The sequence below is a fragment of the Rhinopithecus bieti genome, unplaced genomic scaffold, assembly GCF_001698545.2.
Source record: "Rhinopithecus bieti isolate Rb0 unplaced genomic scaffold, ASM169854v2 scaffold_47707, whole genome shotgun sequence".
Taxonomy (NCBI): Eukaryota; Metazoa; Chordata; class Mammalia; order Primates; family Cercopithecidae; genus Rhinopithecus; species Rhinopithecus bieti.
In genome coordinates, this window is record NW_016819117.1 from 1,155,692 (window position 1) to 1,182,048 (window position 26,357).

The 26,357-nt window shown below is 49.6% G+C and overlaps 2 protein-coding genes across 10 annotated transcripts in view; both read left to right on the forward strand.

The window, feature by feature from the left end:
* Positions 1-32: 32 nt before the first annotated feature.
* On the forward strand, positions 33-21,029 carry JPT2 (Jupiter microtubule associated homolog 2). 2 transcript variants are annotated; one of them, XM_017858344.1, is made up of 5 exons: positions 33-133; positions 7,417-7,565; positions 14,289-14,431; positions 17,468-17,516; positions 18,449-21,029. In XM_017858344.1, exons 1-5 carry the CDS (start codon positions 90-92, stop codon positions 18,634-18,636), a joined length of 573 nt encoding a protein of 190 aa, XP_017713833.1. In that variant the 5' UTR covers positions 33-89; the 3' UTR covers positions 18,637-21,029. The 2 variants fall into 2 exon arrangements, with proteins under 2 accessions (XP_017713833.1, XP_017713835.1); XM_017858346.1 differs by lacking the exon at positions 33-133 and adding an exon at positions 631-717.
* A 4,677-nt stretch (positions 21,030-25,706) lies between these two features.
* The window catches only part of MAPK8IP3 (mitogen-activated protein kinase 8 interacting protein 3), a 62,900-nt gene continuing 62,249 nt past the window's right edge, over positions 25,707-26,357 (forward strand). For 5 of the 8 annotated variants that reach the window (XM_017858321.1, XM_017858325.1, XM_017858320.1 and 2 more), the window contains exon 1: positions 25,709-26,211. In XM_017858321.1, coding sequence (XP_017713810.1) covers positions 25,894-26,211 — 318 coding nt within the window. In that variant the 5' untranslated portion in view covers positions 25,709-25,893. Of the gene's footprint in view, positions 26,212-26,357 lie in introns of all 8 variants that reach the window. The other 3 variants (XM_017858323.1, XM_017858324.1, XM_017858319.1) reach the window with 2 other exon arrangements.

The window sequence follows — 26,357 nt, forward strand, 5'->3', positions numbered from 1 at the left end:
GGCGCCCAATGGGCGCTGGCGGGCGGCCTTGGGTACCTGTGCTGGGCGGGCGGGAACGGCGCGGCGAGCTGAGGGTGGCGGCGGTCGACATGTTCCGGGGCCCGGACAGCGAGGGCGGCCGCGCCGGCTCCAGGTGCGGCGCGGGGCACACGGGAGGCAGGCGGGAAGCGCGACCACGTGGCGGGAGCGGGCGAGCCCTGGGCCTCCACGAGTTGCGTGGGGTTGGGGTGGGGTTGAGGGGGCGACGCGACCTCACAGAGGCCCCCAGGGCCGCCGCCCGCCTCTCTGCGCCGCCGCCGCCCGACTGAGGCCTGTGCGGCCGTCCCTGGTGGGCAGGTGCGGCCCAGGTGAGGCCGGGCGATGGGCGCGCGGGCTCCCCAGGCCGGGTTTCCTCCCCAGGGCGCGGCCGCCGCAGGGCCCGCCCAGCCCGCCGCCCAATGCGAGCTCCCAACTCCGCGAGCGGCGTCGCCTTCCCCAATCGGCTGCGGGCGCGGCGCCAGCCGTTCAAAGCCTAAGTAGTCGGGGGGTGGGCGTGAGGGACGGGGCAGTGCCCCGATAGGCTGCGGAGGGATGATTGGCGTCTTGGCGCCCAATGGGCGCTGGCGGGCGGCCTTGGGTACCTGTGCTGGGCGGGCGGGAACGGTGCGGCGAGCTGAGGGTGGCGGCGGTCGACATGTTCCGGGGCCCGGACAGCGAGGGCGGCCGCGCCGGCTCCAGGTGCGGCGCGGGGCACACGGGAGGCAGGCGGGAAGCGCGACCACGTGGCGGGAGCGGGCGAGCCCTGGGCCTCCACGAGTTGCGTGGGGTTGGGGTGGGGTTGAGGGGCGACGCGACCTCACAGAGGCCCCCAGGGCCGCCGCCCGCCTCTCTGCGCCGCCGCCGCCCGACTGAGGCCCGAAGCCCGAGGGGCCGCTCGCCGAGGCCCGAGCTGTGGAGAGCTGCCCGCGACCGAGGCCGAGGGCGGGGAGGGGCGCCCGGGCTCTGGGAACAAAGCTGTGTGGAGGGCGGGCTGCGCTCCCTCGCGCCTGGGCGTCCGCGTTCCGTGGGGTGCGTTCCGTGGGGGGTTCCCCGGGGGTGGGGTGTGCCCGTGGGTGCGGCCCAGTCTGTGGGGTGCGTGTCCGTGTTCCTTGGGGGGTGGGTGCCCCTAAGGGGTGTGCGGCGGTGTGTTTGTGGGGTGTCTGGCGGTGCCCCCTTCGTGTGTGTGTGGCCGTGTTCCCTGCCCGTGTCCCTGGTGTGTGTGTGGCCTGTGCCGTGCCCATGGCCGCGCTTCCACTAGTTCATGTGAGTCCGCTTCCTTTGGAAAGAGCCAGGGTGTCTGGGGAAGTCAGTTCTGTCTCCTTTAATCTTCAACCTGGGAAGGTGGATGGCGCTCCTGGGCTTCGCTGTAGGAAGAAGTGGATTGGGACAAAGATTTCCTGACTCATGTTTAACAGCCAGGAACGCTCAGCACACTTTTCTCGTGTTTTTGAACTTTTAAAGCACTCCTTGGGTACTGGGACTCACATAAATTAGAGTGACAGAGCTTACAGGGTCCTTCGTCCACTTGAGCAGTGAGCTTGCATTGTGAAGTTTGGGTCTTCAGATGCCTGAGGTTTTCTGTATGATGAGCCCCTCTGTGGCACAGCCTCGCCGGAGAAGTAGAAGAGATTGTGTGTGCCGTGGCGGTTAAGACAAATACTATGTTGCTTCTCGGTCTTTTGGCTAAGATCAAGTGAAGACAAATACTATATCGAATAAATACTAATTAAAAGAATTGCTCCAACTTGCTAAAATTAAAAACGCTTTAGATTGGCCAGGCGCAGTGACTCACGCCTGTAATCCCAGCACTTTGGGAAGCCGAGGTGGGCGATCACCTTAGGTTGAGAGTTTGAGACCAGCCTGGCCAACATGGTGAAACCCCGTCTCTACTAAAAATACAAAGATGAGCCGGACATGGTGGCGTGTGCCTGTGGGCCCAGCTACTTGGAGAGGCTGAGGCAGGAGAATCACTTGAACCCAGAGACAGAGGTGACAGGGAGCCGAGATCATGCCACTGCATTCCAGCCTGGGCGACAGAGCAAGACTCCATTTCAAAAAAAAAAAAAAACCCTTTAGATTTGAGGGAGTTAGGTCAGTATTCAGTAATACTTGTAACCAAATAATTAGCCCTGGCTGGGCACGGTGGCTCACGCCTGTAATCCCAGCACTTTGGAAGGCCAAGGCTGGTGGATCACGAGGTCAGGAGATTGAGACCATCCTGGCTAACACGGTGAAACCCCGTCTCTATTAAAAATACAAAAAAATTAGCCGGTTGTGGTGGTGGGCGCCTGTAGTCCCAGCTACTCGGGAGGCTGAGGCAGGAGAATGGTGTGAACTCGGGGTGGAGCTTACAGTGAGCCGAGATCACACCACTGGACTCCAGCCTGGATGACAGAGTGAGACTCTGTCTCAAAAAAAACAGCCCTTAATCCATGTAACAGTGATTATTTCTCACACCTAGGTCTGCACCAATGTGGGCCCAGAAGTTTACACTCTAGTGCTCAGAGCGCATCTGGTTTCTGGTTCCTGATGGCCAGGGTTTTGCACCACCCACACCAGTGGCGTGAGGAACTGCGTCCCCAGCCCTGTCCCAGTTGTGTGCATTTAGTACGTTTCTTTTTGTTTGTGCCGCCTGGCACTGGCTGCCCAGTAAATAATGGTGTTTATTATCACCCTGAGTGACACCGATGTTTTATGTTGACTTTCACACTCCACAAGTTAGCTGCAGAGGTGCGGTGCTAAAGTCAGATTCACACTACTTTGGGAGATTCGTTTCTGGACAGGATGTTGGGAAAGGGAGAAAGATCTTCCTTTTAGGATGGTGAGGAAGGAAAGCTGGTCTGAACTGGACTGATGAGATATCACTGGAAGCTTCTGCTTGGGGTCCACCGGAAGTTGCATGTTTGCCATTCATCTGAATGGGGTTGAGTTGCAGGGCGGGTGCCTTGTAAGCGTCACACTTTGTTTTGCTGTGAAGGGAATCAAGTGGTGGCTGTAAGATTACCCAGCCAGGTTTTCCTCTCTTGAGACCTTACATCTCTTATTTTCTTACTGAGGGATTATCTTGTGTTAAAGGGATTTTGTAAAAGCATTATGCTTTAGCCATGATTAACCTGAGATCTTCCTTTAAGCTGTAACATTGATATTTGTAAGGAATTTAATCTGAGTTTATTTCTCACTGCTTCTCTTTAAGACTGACCGGTCCCCTAATCCTTTCTGAAACTCGGGGATGAACTGTTAGAGAGGGTCAGGAGCATGGAGATCCCCCCCAAGGAGGACCACACAGGTTTTCCCTCCCTCTCCAGTGCTGCAGTCCACTCCAGCTGTGTGAAGTTTTTCTTCTCCTGTGCACTTGAGTTTCTGTTGTGTGTTTTGAATATCTTCACTGAAATATATTGAAGGGGTACTACAAGAGGCAAAAAACAATTGGGATGCACCCCCCACCCACATTGTGAATTTGTCCCCAAATGTGTGAGTTCTAGCATTCCCCTCCCCCTACTAGTGTCATGGTGGTAAGTGTGCCTGTAGCCTAGAGAAGGCCACACTGCGCCATTGTTGTTGGGCTGTTTTGATTGAAAGGTCTATTGAACACTCAGTTCCATTCATCCGAGACCCCTTTGAGGCAGCCCAGTCCTGCAGTCTGTGTGAAACCTGCAGTAGGACCTGTTGCCTTTGTGATCGAGATGGCCGCTGCCCCTTCCCTCGGGCTGGGTCTGTATGTGCCATCATTTCTGCTAAAACATTCTTTGGTACCACTTTTTTTTCTTTGCTTGTTTTCAAATAAAATTCAGAAAAGCACATAGAACAATGTTAAATATTGTATTTCCTTTCGACCCAAAGTAACACTAGTCATTTCAAGTAACTACCACTCACCTCCTGCGCCCATTGGTACCCTTTCCACATGGAGGCCACAGACTCAATTTGGGTTTCACCTCTTCCGAATTTTGGAGCCCTGATGGCACCTGGTGTCTGTCACGTCACTCACACGGACCCTGAAACCACCTGTGATAGCTCCAGCTCTCCTGTCCCTGAAACCACCTGTGATAGCTCCAGCTCTCCTGTTTAAACCTGAAGCTCCTCCGGGGTGAGGACTTGCTCCTTCCTCCATCTACAGCGTCTGGGGAAGGATTGCCAGTGGTGGTGCTCAAGAAATGTGCAGGTTGAACGGAAGCAAGGGTGAAAGGCAGAGGAGGCAGGAGACTGTGAATGCAGGGAGTGTGGGGTCAGGAAAGAGTCCTAGAGAGCTTGCAGTCAAGGCGAGTCTACCTGGAATTGGATCTGACAGTTTGTGGCACCTTGAGGGCTTGAGAGAAGAGCCATGTTTCAGATAAGTCAGTAAAAGGAATTATAGCTCATGCTCAGCTCACATGAGACTTGATGATAAATTCTGTTCAGTTCTAAAGATTACAGACCTTCATCCCTTATTTCCAAAGAGAGAACTGTAGAGACCCACGCATGTATAGACCTGCTACACTAGTCAAGAAAAATCATGCAGAATTGGCTGGGCACAGTGGCTCACGCCTATAATCCCAGCACTCTGGGAGTCCGAGGCAGGCGGATCACTTGATGTCAGGAGTGTGAGACCAGCCTGGCCAACATGGTGAAACCCCATGTGTACTAAAAATACAAAACAATAGCCAGGCACAGTGATGCGCACCTGTAATCCCAGCTACTTGGAAGGCTGAGGCAGGAGAATTGCTTGAACCTGGGAGGTGGAGGTTGCAGTGAGCTGAGATCGCGTCACCGTATTCCAGCCTGGTAACAGAGCAAGACTCCATCTCAAAAAAATAAAATAGGCCAGACGCAGTGGCTCATGCCTGTAATCCCAGCACTTTGGGAGGCTGAGGTGGGCGGATCACCTGAGGTCAGAAGTTCAAGATCAACCTGGCCAACATGGTGAAACCCCGTCTCTACTAAAAATAGAAAAATTAGCCGGGTGTGGTGATGGGCGTCTGTAGTCCCAGCTACTTGGGAGCCTGAGGCAGGAGAATTGCTGGAACCCAGGAGGTGGAGGTTGCAGTGAGCCGAGATTGTGCTGTTGCACTCTGGCCTGGGCAACAAGAGCGAGACTTCGTCTCAAAAAGAAAGCATGCAGAATTACCAGGGCTGTGTGATTCAAAAATGGATATGGAAGTCAGATGGCCTTATGGCCACTATCAGAGCACCTCACCTAAAATCTTGTTAAGTCACCCCTCGCAACCACCCTTTATTTTTTTTCCTTTTGTTGAAACAAGGTCTCACTCTTTCGCCCAGGCTAGTGTACAGTGATACAATCATGGTTCACTGCAGCTTTGACCTCCTGGGCTCAAGCCTGCCTCAGCCTCCCGAGTAGCTGGGACTACAGGTGCATTCCACCACACCTGGCTAATTTTTGTATTTTAAAAAATAATTTTTCTCCAGTGTACCTGTCTTTTTTTCTCCCTCCTCAAATCCTCCAGGAAATGGCGACTGCTGACAGGAAGTTTGGCATCCACCTCCCCCAACCTCCTGGGTGGACAGGGGCCCTGGGCACCACTTCAGAGGTCTGCCAGCACACGCTTGGCTTTTAGGGTAGAGTAGCCAGCCCGTAGGTCTCTGCAGGCGGAGACTGAGGCACTCTCTGCCTTCCTGCAGGAGATCTGAGAATTCCATTCACATCCAATCACGAGGAGCCCTCAACGCTCTTTCTAGCTCTTTTGAGGAGAAAGTGTTATTTTTGTTAACTAAACCTTGAGTGGTCAGTGTTTGCAAAGCTGTCCAGTGAGATCTAACCTCATGTCATAGTTTTTGTGTGATGTTGAGCCCTGTAATTTAAAGTACAGTCATCCTTGGGTATCTTGAGGGAGTTGGTTCCAGGACCCCCAGGATACCGGAATCCAAGGATGTGTAAGTCCTTGATATAAAGTGGTGTAGTGTTTGCATATAACCTATGCACATCATCCCATACGCTTTTAAGTCATCTCTAGGTTACAAGGTTACATGTAATACCGTTCGGGGTCCCTGACTTCCTGCAACACCTAATACTATGCAAATAGTTCTTATACCATATTACCTAGGGAATAATGACAGAAAAATAGTATATAGATGTTCAGTATAGATGCAACCATCCTTTTATTTCTGACATTTTGATCTGAGGTTGCTTGAATCCATGGAAGCAGAGCCCGTGGATACAGAGGTCTGACTTTGTTTCTAAACATCTGGGATCACAGACAGTCCCTTCGCTTAGGAACAGTGAAAGAGCATGAGCCACTCGCTGGTTTAAATCTCACTTTCAGTAAGCCTTTCTCAAATGCATTTAAAACGTTTTTCCAGTTGTTCTGAATTCAGCGTTTTACGGGTTTGCGAATGTAGAAGATGCTCTGGGAATAGAGCTTTGTGGCAATTCCTTATTAGTTTTTAAGTTTGAGTTTTGCAATAAAAAGTGTTTCAAGAGCCGGGTGCGGTGGCTCACACCTGTAATCCCAACACTTTGAGAGACTGACACAGGTGGATCACCCAAGGTCGGGAGTTTGAGACCAGCCTGACCAACATGGCAAAACCCCGTCTCTACTAAAAATACAAAATTACCCAGGTGTGGTGGCGCATGCCTGTAATCCCAGCTACTCAGAAGGCCGAGGCAGGAGAATTGCTTGAACCCAGGAGGCGGTGGTTGCGGTGAGCCAGGATCGCGCCATTGCACTCCATCCTGGGCAACAAGAGCGAAACTCCGTCTCAAACAAAACAAACAAACAAACAAACAAACTAGTCAGGTGTGGGGGTAGACACCTATAATCTGAGCTACTCGGGAGGCAAAGACAGGAAAATCACTTGAACCCACTAGACAGAGGTTACAGTGAGCCAAGATTGTGCCACTGCACTCCAGCCTGGGCAATGGAGCGAGACTCCATCTCAAAAAAAAAAAAAAAGAATACTTTGGGAACCTAAAGAGCAGTAAGAAAAGTCTGACATCTGTAAACTAGTCATACCAGTATTAACTAATGGTGGTGTGTGATTTCTTAGTAGATGTTAAGAAAATACTTTTGCTGGGTGTGGTGGCTCATACCTGTAATCGCAGCGCTTTGGGAGGCCAGGGTGGGCGGATCACTTGAGCTTAGGAGTTCGAGACGACTAACTTTGGCAACATGGCGAAACCCCATCTCTACTAAAAATACAAAAAATTAGCCAGCTGTGGTGGCGGGTGCCTGTAATCCCAGCTACTCAGGAGGCTGAGGTGGGAGGATTACTTGAGCCCAGGAGGCAGAGGTTGCAGTGAGCCAAAATCACGTCACTTGCATTCCAGCCTGGGTGACAGAGTAAGACCTTGTCTCAAAAAGAAAAAAAAAAAAATACTTTTACCCTGTCTAGTTGTGCCAAAATCCTTGCACAGTGACAAGCTTTCAGGTCTGCCATCAGTAATTGGCATGTACTCTGTGCTTGTAGGGCCATGAAGCCCCCAGGAGGAGAATCGAGCAATCTTTTTGGAAGTCCAGAAGAAGCTACTCCTTCCAGCAGGCCTAATAGGATGGCATCTAATATTTTTGGACCAACAGAAGAACCTCAGAACATACCCAAAAGGACAAATCCTCCAGGTATGGGCCTTTGGAAATCCTTCATCCTTTGGCCTCTACGATTCTCTTTTGAAAATATTTTCTGTTTGTTTATACTGATCCTTTCCCATATTTTCTGGTTCAGGTAATTACTTGTCATCAGAGTTCTTCCAAAATGAAAATGTTCTGATTTGTACTTTCTCTCTTGAAGGTGGCTTGAGTAGTCTTGAATTCTCCATCTGTTCTCGAGACTTTGGTTGAATGCAGGCACTGAGGACACAAAGGTGGACAAGGGCTTCTGGTTCCTGCCAGGGAGCCGCTCCCAGTTGTTCCATCGACCCCCTTGAGGTTCCTGAAATTACGTGCAAATTGTGCATTTAAACATTTTTCCTAGGGAGGGAAAGTGTTTTTAATCAGATTATCAGTGGGATTGAAACTCTTAACAAGGAAGAATTGATCTAGCACACATCTACATAGTTCTTCAGTATTTACCCCACCTCCTAGTGGTTACAGTGGGAGGGACTCTTTGAAAAAGGTTTCTTGGCACTTTGGGAGGCTGAGGCTGGCGGGTCACGAGGTCAGGAGATCGAGACCATCCTGGCTAACACAGTGAAACCCCACCTCTACTAAAAAAAAAAGAAAAAAAAATTAGCCGGGCGTGGTGGCGGGCACCTTTAGTCCCAGCTACTCAGGAGGCTGAGGCAGGAGAATGGTGTGAACCCAGGAGTCAGAGGTTGCAGTGAGCCGAGATCGCACCACTGCACTCCAGCCTAGGTGACAGAGTGAGACTCCGTCTCAAAAAAAAAAGAAAAGAGAAAAGAAAAAGATTTATCAGCTGGGCACAGTGGCTCATGCCTGTAATCCCAGCACTTTGGGAGGCTGAGGTGGGTGGATCATGAGGTCAGGAGTTTGAGACCAGCCTGGCCGACATGGCGAAACTCCATTTCTACTAAAAATACAAAAATTAGCTGGGTGTAGCGGTACACGCCTATAATCCCAGCTATTGAGAAGGCTGAGGCAGGAGAATCACTTGAACCCGGGAGGCGGAGGTGGCAGTGAGCCAAAATCACGCTAGACTCCGTCTCAAAAAAAGAGAAAGAAAAAGGTTTCTCTTGGCTGATAGACTGTCCAGTTGAATAACCACACAGTGGAGGTTACCTGAATGGCTTTCCCCTGTCTGTACAGGAGGGGAAAGCACGGTCTCTTCCATTCTTAGAAGGTTTGAGAGGCCATGCTCAGGTGTCATTGTGTCAGGCAGGTCCTGAATCAGAGCCAGATCCACTCCCGACCTCACCCAGTTTTGGGGTACCAATATTTCCTGACCAAATGTAGAGAAAAATAGCAGTAGATCCAGAAGCTAGTTTTTTCTTTTGTTTTTTTTTTCTGTTTTGAGACAGGGCCTCACTCTGCCGCCCGGCTGGAGTGCAGTGGCACCATCATGACTCACTGCAGGCAGCCTTGACTTCCCAGGCTCAGGTGGCCCTTTTTCCTCAGCCTCCTGAGCGGCTGGGCCTGCAGGCGCACACCACCATGCTTAGCTAGTTTTTTTGTATTTTTTGTGGAGACAGGGTTTAACCATGTTGCCTAGGCTGGTCTGGAACTCCTGGGCTCAAGCCGTCTGCTCACCTTGGTCTCTCAGATTGCTGAGATTACAGACATGCGCCCTTGTGCCCAGCCGAAGCTAGGTTTGCTGCTTGCCTTTTTGTTGTTGTTGTTGTTTTTGGTCTCTTTGGTTGCTTTTTTGGATGTAGTTAGAGAAGTGAGTGTTTTTTATTAAGTGACTAACATTCTCATTGTTTCCGGTTTATGAATTTAGGCCCCAGGACTCCTGCATGTCCTTTTTAGAAAGGATAGCAGAATAAAATACATCACATGCAAGGTAGAATCCTAACTGAGGTGTTTCCAGGTGTACGAGTCTGCTCACTTGGCCGCTACTCAGCAGAATCATGTCTGGAGCTGTCTCTAGAGCGCTCTGTGGAAGGCAGGTGGTACTACTTTGCCCATTCCACATAGTCTCATGCCCGGGGGGAGCCCAGCCCCTTGCAGCTGGTGAGCCAGCCTCCACTCCCGGTCACAGTGTGTGGTGTCAGCTATCATGGGTCCCCATGCCAGGTTCCTGCTTCTCACAGTCCTTCTCACGGTTGTTGGGAGTTTTTCTATGCTTCCAGTGTTCTTCGAAGACAGTTTATGATGTATTATCAAGGGAAGCCTGAAAGGGAAACTGGTCACCACACAACGAGATCTGGAGTCCTGCCCTCTTTCTACACTTCATCACACAGACCTAGCCCCACAGCCCTCTAGTTGCACGGCCTGATTGAGAAAAGTATGCAGAGGCTGAGTGTGTGTGTAACAGACCACATCATAGCCATCGAACATTTATCAATTCCCATTTAGGGTTTCAGTGAATCTTCAGTAGTCTCTGTGTTCTTTGTTGGTCGCCTGGTTTAGATGTTCCGTGAATTGTTTTTCCTCTTCTTGCATTGATGACGGACATCTATGAATTGTTAATATTTACCGGGGGCTGTGCTGAGTGCTTTACATGTGTATTTTTCATTTGGTCTTCGCTGTAACTAGGAGTAGGTGGTTTTGCTCCTTTCACAGAGGAGGATACTGAGGCCGGGAAAAGGTCACTGGCATGCATAAATCCCAAGCTAGTCAGTAGCAGAGCTAGCCTTTGAATCGGGGTTTTTCTGACTCCAGATTCCATGCCTTAAACTGACCTCCTGAATGTAGCCACTGGGATAAATTCTTCAAAATGGAATTGGTGGATCAGATGGTATATGAGTTTAAAATATGGATAGATATTTCCAACCAGTTTTTCAAGGCATTGCCCGGTGTTTACCTATCTTGCGTATGTGCTTATTTGCACCAACAGTATTTATCTTTTAGTTTTGCTTTTTAAAACAAATCTTGTAGGCCAGGTGCGGTGGCTCATGCCTATCATCCCAGCATTTTGGGAGGCTGAGGTGGGAGGACTGCCTGAGCCCAGGAGTTTGAAACTGGCTTGGGCAACATAGCGAGGCCCAATCTCCCAAATAAATAAATGATATTTTTAAAAACAAAATAACACAGAGCCCTTGGAAATCGAAAGTCTAGCAAGAGGAGAAAACGTCTCTCGAGGTTGTCTTCAATTATTAGTGAATTTAGGCGTGTTTTCTTGCTTCAAAGCTGAATCTGTTTTTCAAGTAAAATGGCAATAGACATATGCAGTATGACCTCCTAGTTAAGAAGGTCGGAAGCAGAGGTACATTGTTTGGGGTTGCACGTATACGTGGTAAAAATGTTTGTGGTTTCCACAAAATTGAGGAGTGTGGTGACCTTGGGTGAGAGGGAAGGAACACAGGAGTTTCTGGGAACAGGCACTGTTCTCAATGACCTGGGCAATGGTTACCTGGTGTCTACCCTGTACTTATTTGTGATAGTTAATGTCTTTCAGACTTTTCTGTGTTATCTTTCACAGTTTATTTTTTTAAAATGAGTGGTGTCTTTGGCCAAAACTATCTTCTATTTGAAAAGCTGGAGTCACGTTAAAAAAAAAAAAAAAAAAAAAAAAAAAGTAAGCTGTTGTAGCACAGCCAGGAACAGTGCAGTGGTACTGGGGTTGCACACCTAGTTTCTCCGCCCCGCCCTGTAGTCCTGACGTGCTTGTTGACACAGCCCCGCAGCATTGCCAAGGGCTTACTCAGCAGGCCAGGACTGTTCTAACCACTTCACCTGAATTTACTTGTTTAAGCCTCACCGGTGACCCTAGGTAGGTATTATTATTTATTACTTTATTTTGTTTTGTTGGTTTTTTGAGACAGGGTCTCAATGTGTCACCCAGGCTTCAGTGCAGTGGCAGAATCACAGCTCACCGTCTCCAACTTCTGAGCTCAGGCAATCCTCCCACCTCAGCCTTCTGAGTAGCAGGACCACAGGCTAATTTTAAAATGTTTTTGCAGAGACAAGCTCTCACTTGTTTCCCAGGCTAGTCTTGAACTCCTGGACTCAAGCAGTCCTCCCACCTTGGCCTCCCATTGTGCTAAGATTACAGGTGTGAGCCGATGCACTTGGCTTGTTTGTTACCTTTTTATAGTTAAGAAGATGGAGATGAAAGAAGGTTGACATAACTTGTCCGAAGTCTCACAGTTAGTGAGCAGCTGAGCAGAGACTCTGACCCAGGCAGTCTGGCCACAGGACACTCTACCCACTGTGCTGTACTGCTTTCCCTGGCCAGGGGTTTCAAGCTTGGGGACTGTGGGTCCCTGGGAGGTCCATGGCTGAGGTTCAGAAGGTTTATAAACACCATGAAGTCATATGAAAAATGTACACATTTTTCTGCAGGGCGAGTCCCACATATCCCCAGATGTTCTGTTACCACCTGCAAAAGGCAGACACACTCCCGCCCGAGCCCCCACTTGCTGTACTCTGTTACAGTCCTCCTTGTCAATGCGCTCTGTGCTCCTAGAACTGGTGTCCCAGAAAGCCACCCTGCTTTAGGCCCCACCCCAGCAGTGGGGCCCTCAAGAGGGTCTGAAGATGAGCAGGTGCACAGACCCCCAGCCGAGTCTCATCTTCACACGAGCAGGCATGGGCTCTTCATCTGGTTGCTTCTGTGGAGCAGTGTGGATTGTTAACACTAGGAAGTAACCGTTAAAAATGTATTTTTTTCCTGTAACCAGATTGCTGTAACTATACACTAACTGTGTGTGAAAAAAGTTGTAGTCCTGCTAAAAGCTCCTCTGTCCCTGCCTATATAAATGAAACTCTTAATGTCCCCTACTTCAGAACACTGACTCCATTCCTTTGGAGTTGGTGTTTCCAGGTGGGCTGTCCTCAATCATTACACATGAATAAACTCTCTTTAAGTTAAATAAATCAATTTACAAAATTTAATTTTTCGAGAACAGAAAATGCAAAAGATCGGCCGGGCGCGGGGGCTCAAGCCTGTAATCCCAGCACTTTGGGAGGCCGAGACGGGCGGATCACGAGGTCAGGAGATCGAGACCATCCTGGCTAACATGGTGAAACCCCGTCTCTACTAAAAAAATACAAAAAACTAGCCGGGCAAGGTGGCAGGCGCCTGTAGTCCCAGCTACTCGGGAGGCTGAGGCAGGAGAATGGCGTGAACTCGGGAGGCGGAGCTTGCAGTGAGCCCTGATCGCGCCAGTGCACTCCAGCCTGGGCAACAGAGCGAGACTCCATCTCAAAAAAAAAAAGGAAAAAAAAGAAAATGCAAAAGATCAAAACTCTGTAAACAAAAAAAGGAGACTGTGTTAAGCAGTGTGGAGCCCCTGCATTCCCGCAGTCCTGTTTCTTCACACATGTCAGTATCCCCTGTAGGTAACTGCTTTTCTTCAGATAAAAGCAAATAAGAACACCCCCCGCTTTTACATGAAAACATTGCATGCTGTATGGATGGTCTGCACCCTTGTGTTTTCACTGGACAGTGCGTATAGATCTCTTTATGAGTGCATAGAAAATAGGGTTAACGGTCGGGCGTGGTGGCTCACGCCTGTAATCCCAGCACTTTGGGAGGCCGAGGTGGGTGGATCACGAGGTCAGGAGATCGAGACCATCCTGGCGAACACAGTGAAACCCCGTCTCTACTAAAAATACAAAAAAAATTAGCTGGGCGCGGTGGCGGAGGCCTATAGTCCCACCTACTCGGGAGACTGAGGCAGGAGAATGGCATGAACCCGGGAGGCGGAGGTTGCAGTGAGCCGAGATCGCGCCACTGCACTCCAGCCTGGGTGACAGAGCGAGACTCCGTCTCAAAAAAAAAAAAAGAAAATAGGGCTAACATGTTTATTTCCATCCCACGCACTGTTGTAAGCATTTGACATACGGCTACAGTAACTCACTGAGCTTTCTTCCAGTCCTGTGAGGGAGTCCTTTTATTATCCCCATTCCACAGATGAGGACTGTGGGACACACAAAGGCCAAGTAACTTTCACAGGATCACACAGCAAGTTAGCAGAATGCATCATCTTTCCTCTTAGATTATAAGTTCTTGGTGCACCAAGGGCATGATTTTAATGACACCAACCTCCGTTTAGCACTTGGTCAAAAGCGGGTGCTTGGTGTTTGCTGAGTGAAGAGGTGGTCCGTTGATCCCACAGGGTAGCCATCTTTCTGTAGAACATTGGGCACAGGCATTTATGCTGAACATCTATCCCTTAGTCACCTGCTACTAGGAAGTTACATCTTAGATGCACACTTTCATTATGGCTTATCAAGTCACTTACAGTTGGCAACAAAGATGTTACGTGTCTGTAATTTGCTGACATATCTAGTCGCTGGAAGTACCGGCCAGAATGAGGTCAGAAGAATGACTAATAAATATTTTCAGGGTGGCAGATTTCCCTTGAATAGGGCATGTTACTAAATTCAAAATTCTATCTGTGTGACTTAAACATTTAGCTGTTTATTTTTAATCTACTGAAGAACTCTTCATGGGTTTTGTGACCAGCACCAACAGGAAAGCATGAAGTGTTCAAAGTTAAGGAAATTCTCGAGGGAAAATCTGCAGTTGGATGCCATCTCACCTCTAGAGGCCAGCCTAGATCAGCTCAGTTCTAGACATGAGGGCTGCAGGCAGGCCCCTGATACAGCCGTGGTTTTGACATAGATCTTCAGGGGTTTCGGTCTGAGCATCCTGCCCTGTTGGCCTGGAGCTCAGGGCTGGCACTAGGGGTTACTATGAGAGGAGGTCTGTAAAGCCCTGCAGGTGTGGGGGGTGCGATGGACGTCTGGTTGCTCAGTGTTCTGTGATGGTTTCTGCAGGGGGTAAAGGAAGTGGTATCTTTGACGAATCAACGCCCGTGCAGACTCGACAGCACCTGAACCCACCTGGAGGGAAGACCAGTGACATTTTTGGGTCTCCGGTGACTGCCACTTCACGCTTGGCACACCCAAACAAACCCAAGGTACGGACAGCATTCCGACATGACAGAGCAGCAGCAGGTATGCCAGGTACTCTTTCCAAGAAGGCTCCAAGGCAGATGTGACATGTTTTTAGGGAGAATCATTGTGGGTGATGTGGATTGTCCTGGATGCAAAAGCATTAGTCATCGAGTTTGGAAGTTCCCCTGCGTCACCCAGGAAACAGTCCAGCCTTGTGCTGACTGAAGCTGTGGGGTAAGCTGCTCCTGTGCCGGTGGCGGATGCCCACTGCCCACGGGCTGCGGCGGCTCCTCACTGCAGCGCTGTGGGGCGCGGAGAAGAGAGGGAACAGAATGTGCAGCAGAGGAGCCGGGCCCTTGTCCGTCTTCCACTCTTCCTGTTTCATCTTGGAAAGGAAAAGCGACAGTTCTTTTTTGATGGGCTTTTCCCCACACAGTTGAGGTCCTCAACTGGTTACCTGTGCAGATTGTCAGCACTTGACTGAACTGTAGCTGACGCCTCTGACCCAGTAATGGCATCAGTAGAATAAGACAAGAGACCTGGAAAGGAGAGGAACGCCTGAGCAATGATCAGTTAGATCTGCAGCCTCCCTGGGCTATGGTGGAGGGCTTGCCTAGGCCAGTCTCAGCTTCCCTGAGGACCAGAGCCTGCACTGCCTTAGCTTGGACATTAGTTTGAGTGGTGGCATAACATTTCTAGGGTTTACTGCAGCCACCATTCGTCAGTAAGAAAGGCCAGGATTTATTACTAACATAATTAGCAATATTTTTAAATATGTTTATTCACTTTTCTACCTTTTTTGTGGTTAAAAAATATGGTCTAGTTCCCTAAAGCAGAAAATTCTTAAAATAAAATTCGTAACCATTTCTGGAGTTACTTAAGCTTAGAAAACTGCTGCACATTTATCAGCTTATATGCTGGAAGATGGCCCATTGAAGAATTGAAATGGAAATGTAGACAGAAAGGAGAGGACATGAGTGGATGAGAGTGTCGACTGCGGCCAGCCTGGTTTAGATTGCCCTACATCTCTCTTGTGCTGGCGTCTCTGCAGCGACATCTCTTTCCATTGTAAAGTCTTACAGGACCCGTTAGACTCTGCTGAGGTTGGTTGGGTTTTTTTGTTTGTTTGTTTTCTTTGAGACAGAGTCTCATTCTGTGGCCCAGGCTGGAGTGCGGTGGCACGATCTCAGCTCACTGCAGCCACTATCTCCCAGGTTCAAGCAATTCTGCCTCAGCCTCCCAAGTAGCCAGTATTACAGGCGTGCACCAACATGTTCGGCTAATTGTTGTATTTTTAGAAGAGATGGCGTTTCACCATGTTGGCCAGGCTAGTCTTGAACTCCTGGCCTCAAGTGATCCACCTGCCTCAACCTCCCAAAGTGCTGGGATTACACACGTGAGCCACTGTGCCCAGCCATGCTGTCTGAGTTATTTTCAAGAGAGCATCTCTTTGGGAAGTATCTTTGGGGGCTTTACTACAAGCTGAACTTTGGCCAGATCAGAAATGTCCTAAAAGTCAGCAATTCGGCCGAGCGCAGTGGCTCACGCCTGTAATCCCACCACTTTGGGAGGCCAAGACAGGCGGATCATGAGGTCAGGAGATCAAGACCATCCTGGCTAACATGGTGAAACCCCGTCTCTACTAGTAAAAAGGACCTGGGCGTGGTGGCGGGTGCCTGTAGTCCCAGCTGCTCAGGAGGCTGAGGCAGGAGAACTGTTTGAACCCGCAAGGCAGTGGGCACAGTAAGCCAAGATCACGCCACTGCACTCCAGCCTGGGAGACAGAGTGAGACTGTCTCAAAAAAAAAAAAAAGTGAAAAGGCAACCCACAAAATGGGAGAAAATATTTGCAAATCATATTTGATAAGGGGTTACTACTATCTACTATCCAGAATATATAAAGAATGCCTACAACTCAACAACAAAATAACAAACCCGATTCAGAAATGGCGGTAGACTTGAATGTACATTGCTCCAAAGAAGAGATACAAGCAGCCAAAAACCACCTGAAAATATGCACAGTGTCATTAGTAATTGGGGACATGCACATCAGAAACCCGTGATTTGCCAGTGCATGCCTGCTCAGATCGTTTGATGTAAAAATGGAAAATAAGAGTTAGTGAGGATGCGGAGAAACTGGAACCCTCATGCATTGCTGGTGGGAATGGAAAATGGTGCAATGGCTGTGGATACTGCCAGTTCTTCAGAATTAAGCAGGATTACCACATAACCAAATAATTCTGCTCTTAAGTGTGTACTCAAAAGACTTGAAAACAAGGAGTCAAACACTAGATCCTTGCACCAGGATTATTCACAGTAGTCCAAGGGCGGGAATGACTCAGTCGTCCATCCACAGATGACTGGGTAAACAACATGTGGTCTGTCCATACAATGGAATATTAAAGGAATGGAGCATTGACACACGCTACAGCATGGATGAACCTTGAAAATATTATGCCAAGTATTTGAAAAATTGACTTTGAGGCTGGGCACAGTGGCTCACGCCTATACTCCCAGCACTTTGGGAGGCTGAAGCAGGCAGATCACTTGAGCCCAGGAGTTTGAGATGAGCTGGGCAACGTGGCAAAAACCATGTCTCTACAAAAAATACAAAAAATAGCCGAGTGTGGTGGCTCACGCCTGTAGTCCTCACTACTCGGGAGGCTGAGGTGTGAGGATCGCTTCAGCCCAGGAGGTAGAGACTGCACTGAGCCGAGATCACAGCACCGCACTCCCACCTTAGTGACTGAACAAGACTCTTGTCTCCAAAAAAAAAAGAGAATTGACTTTGATATTTAAGGAATCATTAATATTTGCAGTTTTGAGGGTGTTATTGTTACTTTTAGAGGATGTTTTAAGAGCTACATCTTGAAATATGTATGGATAAATGAAATACCAGATTTGTTTCAGAATAATCTGTAGAGGGTTTGCAGGGACTGAGGTCAGACGCACAAACATTTTTGTAAATTAAAAGATTATATGCCCTGGTTTTCATTGTCCATTTCAATGAGGGTAAAATTTTCTGAGTGAGTCCTGACTTGGTGGTTTGCCTGTTGCAGGATCATGTTTTCTTATATGAAGGAGAAGGACCACAATCGGATCTTACAGGTGAGCTTTTGTTTTCTTTCCCTTCTCTTGAGTGGCCTCATTCTTTCTGGAAGAGCTGCTGCTGTGTCCCCTGAGAATGAAAGAGAGTCTTTCTCTGCACCTTCCAGGCCACCTGATTAAAATAAGCTCGGGTGTGTCCACTGCAAGAGGATTCAGCATTTGAAGAAGGCTGCGGTGAAACCTTGGGACTTTGTTGTCTTGCTCATCAGCCTAGGCCCAGGGCCATGGGGTCGTCTCCCAGAAACGGATCTGTGTAGTGAAGGGCAGGCATCCCAAACTTACAGTGCACTCACTCAAGGCCAAGCGCAGAGCTGGCAGAACTAATCGAGAAGAGAGGGGCCCAGGGGAGGGATGAGGAATGGGGAGGGTGTCTCCATGGTGGGTCACCCCCGGGAGTGAGCCACTGCTCAGGCTGAGCGGCAGACTTCGACTCTCCCTGCGGCCCTTTAGCCTGACCTTGGGCATCGGTTTCTGCCTTTGGGTCTCCATTTCCCTTAACTAATGACCAAGATTTGTGGGATTTCATTCACCTTGGAAAAGCCCAGTGTAACAGCCACAGGGCCTGCCTTTGCCTCGCTAAGCCCTCGGCTAGGACACATTTGCTCTCCTCCTCATGGTCACTCTCAGGAAGCTTGAGATGGAAGAAATGGTATCTAACAAGCAATATGAAGAAACAATTCACTTAGGAAGAAATCAAGGAGTATTTATAGTAGCAAGCCCCAACTTTATGCCCATTTCAAAACTGCATCTGCTAATTGCAATGAGTTGCTTGGGTACCAGATGAAAAGCCTGTCTGTATTGTCTTCTCTTTCCCAGTTACAGCGTGAATTTCTTGCAAGTTACTCTATGACACACTGTTTATTTCTGCAGCCTGCCTGTCAGGGTCACGGGTTGCCTCTAACGCGATGGTGTGCTAACTTTGTGTCCCACAGCAGCAACAAGCATCCCAGCTGGAGCACAGCCAGGTGAGAAAGGCAGCGCCAAAGAAGCAGGCCTCGCCAAGGAGCAGGAGCCCACGCCCACAGTCGACAGCCATGAGCCCCGGCTGGGGCCGCGGCCTCGCTCTCACAACAAGGTCCTAAACCCGCCGGGAGGCAAATCCAGCATCTCCTTCTACTAAGAGAAGCCACTGCTCCACCTGGAGCCAGACCAGAAACTCAAGAGATAGGGTAGCAATGTTTTAATTTCCTTTTGCCCAAATGAGCGGGGTGGGAAGAGGGTTAGTCGTGTGTGAGCCTGGCTGCTCAGCGTCTCCACGGCCGTCTTGAGAGCTGCCTGGAGACCCGTGCCTTCCAGACGGCTGGGAGGTGCCTCTGTGGGGATGAAATGGGGCACCCCAACCATCGCTCGTGTGTAGTCCAGGTTTGAGAGGAACTGGAAGTGGGGTGAGGGTGGGGAGGTGGGGCAGGGCATGGTCCTTGGATCAACAGTCTGCCAGCTGATTGGATGTCTAGGAATGACTGAAAGAAACCAAAACAACCTGTCTGCCGCTGCTGTGGAATGGAGGCGGCGTAAGCAGAAACACTAACAGTATATCGACCTCTTAGCAGAACGGCTTCCATTCTGGAGACCACGGCTGCTGAATCCAGCGTCCCCCCTTCATTTTACCCCCAGTGTATTTGTTCTGCAGTCTTTTCTTGAAACATCTTGATTGCTCTTCCTCGGCAGCTTTCAAAAAACCAAATAGTTGTTATCTGTCTTTTGCTTTATGGAAGATTTTTTTGGTGCCCTGACCCTCTGAAGTGCCCAGTTCCTGCTATCTGAAACCTTGGCCTGATCTGATCTCATGTCATAGGGCTGGTCTTGGTCCTTTACATGCCAGTTTTGCTTGTGAATTCTTCCTTTTTCCCTCTTATCAGCCTTAAGTCTAGGCCTTTGTTGTTCTCCAATGAGGTAGACAGTTCCCTTCACAAGCCACAGTTCTTCCCATAAATGAGGCCTACTGACCTCTGTGGGACTTTCAAAATCTATTCAGATACATCTAAGTAAGTGGCTTAAGTTCTTCCTGTGTCTGTCTTTATTCCTTAATTGGTTGGTGGAAAGAAGAGATGCTTGGGAACCTTGGGTTCTTAGGTTTGGATTCTTTAATAATATCTAAAAAGCTATTTTTAAATACCAGCTTTACATAAATGATTGTTGACTCTGGTCTGTTTCTGACACCTTTCCAGAAAAAAGTCCATTGTTCAGGTACACCAAAGAGGAAGAAGAGCTGTGTAGGCCACCCTCTACAAAGCTTTATAAACCTCTGGATCTAACTCACAAGCTTCCGGAAGAGACTACAGACCTTAGGCCAGGAGATGAAAGCGTTCAGTAGCAAAGTCACACCTGTCCAATTCCCTGAGCTTTGCTCACTCAGCTATTACGGGATGGCAAAGGTGGTGTTGCTTTCATCTTCAGGCAGAAGCCCCTTCCCATCTCCCTAAAGGGCTGCAGGCTCAGTTCTCATGCTGTCCTTGGGTGGGCATCTGTTAACAGAGGAGAATGTTTGGGTGGTGGCAGCTTTGCTCTGAGTGCCTATAAAGCTAATACTTGGTGCTAGAAACATCATCATTATTAAACTTTAGAAAAGCAGCAGCCATGTCCAGTTAGGCTCATGTTGCCTCAGTGCTTAAGTGCCTGCAGAAGCTGCCTGCCAAGCTCCCCTTCCTACACCTGGCACGCTGAGGGGTCTGCACAAGGCTTTGTCAACCAAAGACAGCTCCCCCCTTTTGATTGCCTGTAGACTTTGGAGCCAAGAAACACTGTGTGACTCTACACACACCTCATGTGGTTTAGCTTCAAAGTCATTGATGCAACTTAAAAGGAAACAGTTTAATGGTGGAAATGAACTACCATTTATAACTTCTTTTTCTTAATTGAGAAAATGATTCACGAATTCCAAATCAGATTGCCAGGAAGAAATAGGACATGACCATACTGGGCCCTGTGATTCTCCCAGCCCCTGCTGTCCACTAGGTGAGAGGAAAAACTCTTTACTTCTGCTCCTGGCAGGGACTTCTGGGTGGTGGGAGAAACCAGAGATGGGAATGAGGAAAATAGGAACTTTCGCAGAAGCCTCTGGGCAGCTGGGACGGAGCCCCTGACGTTACTTCTCTCGCATCTGTCCTGCCTTCTTTCCCTCTGCGCGGCTGTGGGGCGGGATTCAGAGTGCTTCGTCTGGTCACCGGGAGAAGAGGAGTTCCTGCACATGCAAGTCCTGCTCTGTGGCTGTCATTTGCATTTGGGAGGTGTTCTGTATGTCTGTATGTTGGGGACTGCCTGTATTTGGAAGGTTTAAAACCTAGCATCCTGTCCTCACCCTCTAAGCTGCACTGAGAAATGACTTGTCTGTATTTGTATTAAGCCTTAACACTTTTCTTAAGTGCATTCGCTGCCAACATTTTTCTAGAGCTATACCAAAACAAAAAGCCTGTACTCACATCACAATGTCATTTTGATAGGAGCGTTTTGTTATTTTTACAAGGCAGAATGGGGTGTAACAGTTGAATTAAACTTAGCAAACATGTGCTCAGAGCCTTTGCTGTCAGTTGTGTGTGTCCCTTACAGTCCCTTCCCCCACAGCTCTTCTTGCTGAAAGGGTTTGCCTGTTTTGTTTCATTGTTTTGCCTTTAGCCAGAGGATGCCAGAATTAATCTTCTCAAAGCTTTGAGTAGAATAATTGGGGGAATAAGCCAGTTTTGTTTTCTGTTTCTGTAACCTAAGTGAAGGGTTTTTTTTCCCTTGTATGCCACTTGTCCTAACATATCCTTAAGGTGTTTAACCTGCCTCTGACCTGGCTTGCAATGCATAGGTGAGGAGAAGCAGAGAGCTTGTCATATTCAAGTCATGTCAAGAAAACAGGTGGGCATGGTGGCTCGGGCCTCTAGTCTTTGGGTCTTTGGGAGGCCAGGGTGGGAGGATTACTTGAGCTCAGGAGTTTGAGACCAGCCTAGACGACATACTGGGACCCTGTCTCTACAAAAAAAAAAACTTTTTAAAATTAGCCGGGTGTGGTGGTGCATGCCTGTAGTCCCAGCTACTCTGGAGGCTGAGTGAGACAGGAGGATCGCTTGAGACCAGGAGGTTGAGGCTGTAGTGAGTGATGATCATGCCACTGTACTTCAGCCTGGAACACAGAGCAAGACCCTGTGTCCAAAAAAAAAAAAAAAAAATGAGTTTCTTTCCTTCTGATGTATTAGCTGTTTTCATATGTCCTCAGACATAGTTAATATCCTTACAGGCATTATGTGGATTCAGGGTAAACTTCTCAGACTATGAGCCTGAGAGTCCCCCTCTAGAAGGCTCCACAGCATTCTGCCTGCTAGATCGGGGCCAGATGAGATTAAAGTCAACGCTTGAGAACGAAAACCAACATGCATTAACTGAAACACCATTTTCACTTGTTCATCTACAGGGTGTAGAGCGAATTCCAAGAACCTGGCTAGGCAATGACACACTAAGTTTCCTATTTCTAGCGGCTGCCAAAGCCATCAGCAAGCATGGAAACCTCTGAGAGTCACAACTCCTCTGTCTCCAGAGGCCTGGCACTGGCCAAATCTAGAAGGATGCAGGATGGCGCCACCTGGTACAGGGTGAGGGTGTGAAGAAGACCTCGAAGGGTTGCCACCTCAAGCCCCGTGCCTTGTCCAGGAATACACAGGCTCTTTTGATGTCAGATAACTTTGCTGTATGATCTTTGTGGTGTGCCTGGTGGGTCACACCCTGTGAGCGTGTAGATGCCTCCTCCCGTGCTGGCTGCTTAATTTCTTCTGCACTCATAATCCTTACCATCTTGAAAACCATCATTGAAATATTCCTGTTTTATGTGTGGCTACAAAGTGCCATCTAAAGATGCTCTCTAAAACTCAACTCATGAAGATGAGAGGAACATCACAGGGAACTGTGTGACTTCTTAGCAGGCATTAGGGCAGATACTTAGAAATTAAAGTTGAATTTTAGAAACTTACATCTTACATTTTACAAGCCTATCTTACATTTTAAGGTCTTTTAATGAGAAAAAGTTGCATCCCAAATAATATTTCCAAATCTGAAAGGAAGTCAACTCCTCTATTACTAGAAGTTCTTTCTTTTTTTTTAGACAGAGCCATTCTGTCACCCAGGCTGGAATGCAGTGGCACAATCTCTGCTCACTGCAGCCTCAACCTCCCAGGCTCAAGTGATCCTCTCACCTCAGCCTCCCAAGTAGCTGGGACTGTGGGCATGCACCACCACGCCTGGCTGATTATTATTATTTTTTATTTTTATTTTTGGTAGAGTCTGGGTTTCACCTCCTCGGCCTCCCAAAGTGCTGGGATTATAGGTGTGAGCCACTGTGCCCAGCTCTAAGAGGTTCTGATTCAGCACCACCTTTCAGGAGCAGACCAGCTGTATGATTCCATAAGCGTCGAGAATTACCCAGCATATCATCTTGTTATAATTTCATTGTTGTAACCAACTTCAAGTAACAAATCTGCCCAATCATGGTAGTGATAATTAATCAATTGAGTTGATGGCCAAGTCTGTTGGGCTCTCCCTGTGGTAGCATTGCTCCTAGTGTGCTACCTCAGAAATTCAAAGGGCTCAGATTTCTCAAAGGTATAAAGCAGAAGCTTTAAACATCCCCCAGAATGCAAGCTTGCTCTTACTCACTCACCAGGAAGAATTATAGATTACATCTGTTTGCCCAGCCGCGTCATTTTCACTTTATAGAACCTCACAACTCTCCATAGCCTTTATTGCACGTTATTTGCTGGAGATGGTGCCATGCGCCTTTCATGGATTAGCTGACATTCCTAATAAGCTGGATATTTTAGGCTCGGTTTTGCAGGCTTAGAAATGGAGATTTGGGGCCAGGTGCGGTGGCTCATTCCTGTAATCCCAACACTAGGAGGCCGAGGCGGGTGGATCACCTGAGGTCGAGTTCGAGACCGGCCTCACCAGTATGGTAAAACCCCATCTCTACTAAAAATTAGAAAAATTAGCTGGGTGTGGTGGCACGCACCTGTAGTCCCAGCTACTCAGGAGGCTGAGGCAGGAGAATGGCTTGAACCTGGGAGGTGGAGGTAGCAGTGAGCTGAGATGGCGCCACTGCACTCTAGCCTGGGCAACATAGTGAGACTCCATCTCAGAAAAAAAAAGAAATGGAGATTTGGCAAAATTAAGTCACTTGGGATCCTAGGAAATTGGAATCTGAGACTGAAACCTCTTAGTGGGATGGTTGAACATCTACACGGTAAATTATGTTGCAAGGAGAAAATGTGAAAAACACAATAGGGCCTGGCATGGTGGCTGACACCTATCATCTAAGCACTTTGGGAGGCCAAGGGGAGAACCGCTTGAGGCCAGGGGTTCAAGACCAGCCAGGGTAACATAGTGAGACCTCCTCTACAAAAATGTTTCTAAAATTGGCCCAGCAGTGGTGGTGCACACCTGTAGACCCAACTGCTTAGGAGGCTGAGGTGGGATCACTTGAGCCTAAGAATTCAAGTGAGCCCTGATCATGCCAGTGCCTCCAGCCTGAGCAACAGAGTGAGACCCTGCCTCTAAAAACTGAACCAAAAAAAAATCAGTAGGGTGTCAGCTACGAGAGTTACTGTTTAGGTGCAATCAGGTTAGGATAAGAGGATCTGAACTGATGAGCATTTCAGTGGGTGAAAAACAGTAAGTGGCCATTCCTGTTAGCATTAAGCAGTCACTGATGCGGTTTCATCAGAATTCACAATACATGTATGGCTCCCAAACAGTTTCAAAGTCTTGGGTTCATGGTGTCCCCCTGCCCAGCAAAATAAAGTGCAAATCTTACGGAGCAACACATTTTCAGTTCAGGCCTCAAGCACTTCCAGAGACAAAAGTCCTGGGGACAGTAGCTCAGCACGGGGGAAAGGGGAGCCTGAGCCAAGAGTCAACCAGGATGACATGCAGAATCAGACCGGCAAAGGCTGCAGATACTGTAGTTATGAGGCACACACACAAAGCTTAAAGATAAATACGTGGTTGGAAGTATAAGAGCCTATCAAAACTGCTAGAATATAAGAAATCAAATAGCACAAAAATAGAATCAGTGGCTCAGGCCTGTAATCCCAGCACTCTGGGAGGCCGAGGGAGACGGGTGGATCACTTGAAGTCAGCAGTTCGAGACCAGCCTGGCCAACATGGTGAAACCCCTTTTTTTAAAAAAAAAAAAAAAAAAAAAAAAAAAAAAAACAGCCAGGCGTTAATGGCGCGTCAGTAGTCCCAGCTACTCAGGAGGCTGAGGCAGGAGAATCGCTTGGACCCAGGAGGCGAAGGTTACAGTGAGCCGAGATCGTGCCATTGCACTCCAGCCTGGGCGACAAGAGCGAAACACTGCCTCAAAAAAAAAAAAAAATCGCTGAAATAAATAACCCAATGGATGGGTTAAACATTGCACATAGCTGAAAAGAAACCGAAAATCTGGCCGGGCGCGGTGGCTCTCGCCTGTCATCCCAACACTCTGGGAGGTCGAGGCGGGTGGATCACTTGAGACCAGCCTGGCCAACATGGCGAAACCCCGTCTCTAAAATACCAAATACTGAAAGTACAAAATTAGCTGGTCTGTAATCCCAGCTACTCCGGAGGCTGAGGCAGGAGAATCACTTGAACCCGGAAGGCGGAGGTTGCAGTGAGCCGGGATCGCGCCACTGCACTCCAGCCTGGGACAGAGCGAGACTCCATCTCAAAAAAAAAAAAAAAAAAAAAACAACGAAAATCTGAAGCAGTCACACAGTGCATTAGGGAGAAGTAGGCGAAAGGAAGGAGGCCACGCTACTGGGTTTCAGGATGAGATGGGCGTTGAGGGTGCATTCACAGAATCCCGGGAGGAGCCAGCTGACTGCGGAAGGCACTAGGAGAGGGGAGGCACTAGGAGGGGAGGCGCAGTGCTGTAGGGAACGCAGGCTCATCAGGGCGGCCGGGGTGGAGGCGCAGGCGCTGAGCCTTCACCTAAAGTCGCCGGTGTGTGCAGGGCCTGGAGATGCGACCGAAGTCACCAAAAGCCCAGGGTGGCGGGGACGTGCTCAAGCTACCGCGCGCTGGGGGTAGCGACCACCGCCGCCCCGCGGATCCCACCATCCCGGAGATACCGTCTGCCCGACTCAGCCGCGCTTCCGGCCCGAAGCCCGGCTTCCTCTGACGTCACGGCCCCTGCGCCCCCTGCCGTCGCGGCTGCGGCTGGGCGCGCGGGCACCGCCCCCTCTGGCTGGAGGGCGGGACTTCCGGCGAATGAGTGACGGGCGCTTCCTCGGCAGCAGCGGCGGCTGAGCCCTGAGGCGACAGCAGCTGCGGGAGGCGACGGGCCGCGGCCTGCAGGACCTGAGGCAGCCGGGGAGGGCCGGGCGAGCCGGCCAGATAGCGAGCCGCGCTGGCGGCGGCGGTGGCCGCGATGATGGAGATCCAGATGGACGAGGGCGGCGGCGTGGTGGTGTACCAGGACGACTACTGCTCCGGCTCTGTGATGTCGGAGCGGGTGTCGGGCCTGGCGGGCTCCATCTACCGCGAGTTCGAGCGCCTCATCCACTGCTACGACGAGGAGGTGGTCAAGGAGCTCATGCCGCTGGTGGTGAACGTGCTGGAGAACCTAGACTCGGTGCTCAGCGAGAACCAGGAGCACGAGGTGGAGCTGGAGCTGCTGCGCGAGGACAACGAGCAGCTGCTCACCCAGTACGAGCGCGAGAAGGCGCTGCGCAGGCAGGCGGAGGAGGTGCGTGGGCCGCGGGACCCGCCCGCATCCCCGTCCCGGACCCCCAGCCAGCCCCGGGTCCGGGACCCACACCTGTCCCGACCCCAGACCTCGCCCCGGCGCCGCGGACCCGCAGACCCCGCCCCGAGACCCGCCTGGACCCCATC

Bases quoted from the DNA above. Each gene is read 5' to 3' on its own strand.
- JPT2 (XM_017858344.1), top strand. From the start codon at position 90: ATGTTCCGGGGCCCGGACAGCGAGGGCGGCCGCGCCGGCTCCAG. The intron at 7,566-14,288 runs GTATGGGCCTTT...TGGTTTCTGCAG, and splicing joins CAAAAGGACAAATCCTCCAG to GGGGTAAAGGAAGTGGTATC. The intron at 14,432-17,467 runs GTACGGACAGCA...TGCCTGTTGCAG, and splicing joins CACACCCAAACAAACCCAAG to GATCATGTTTTCTTATATGA.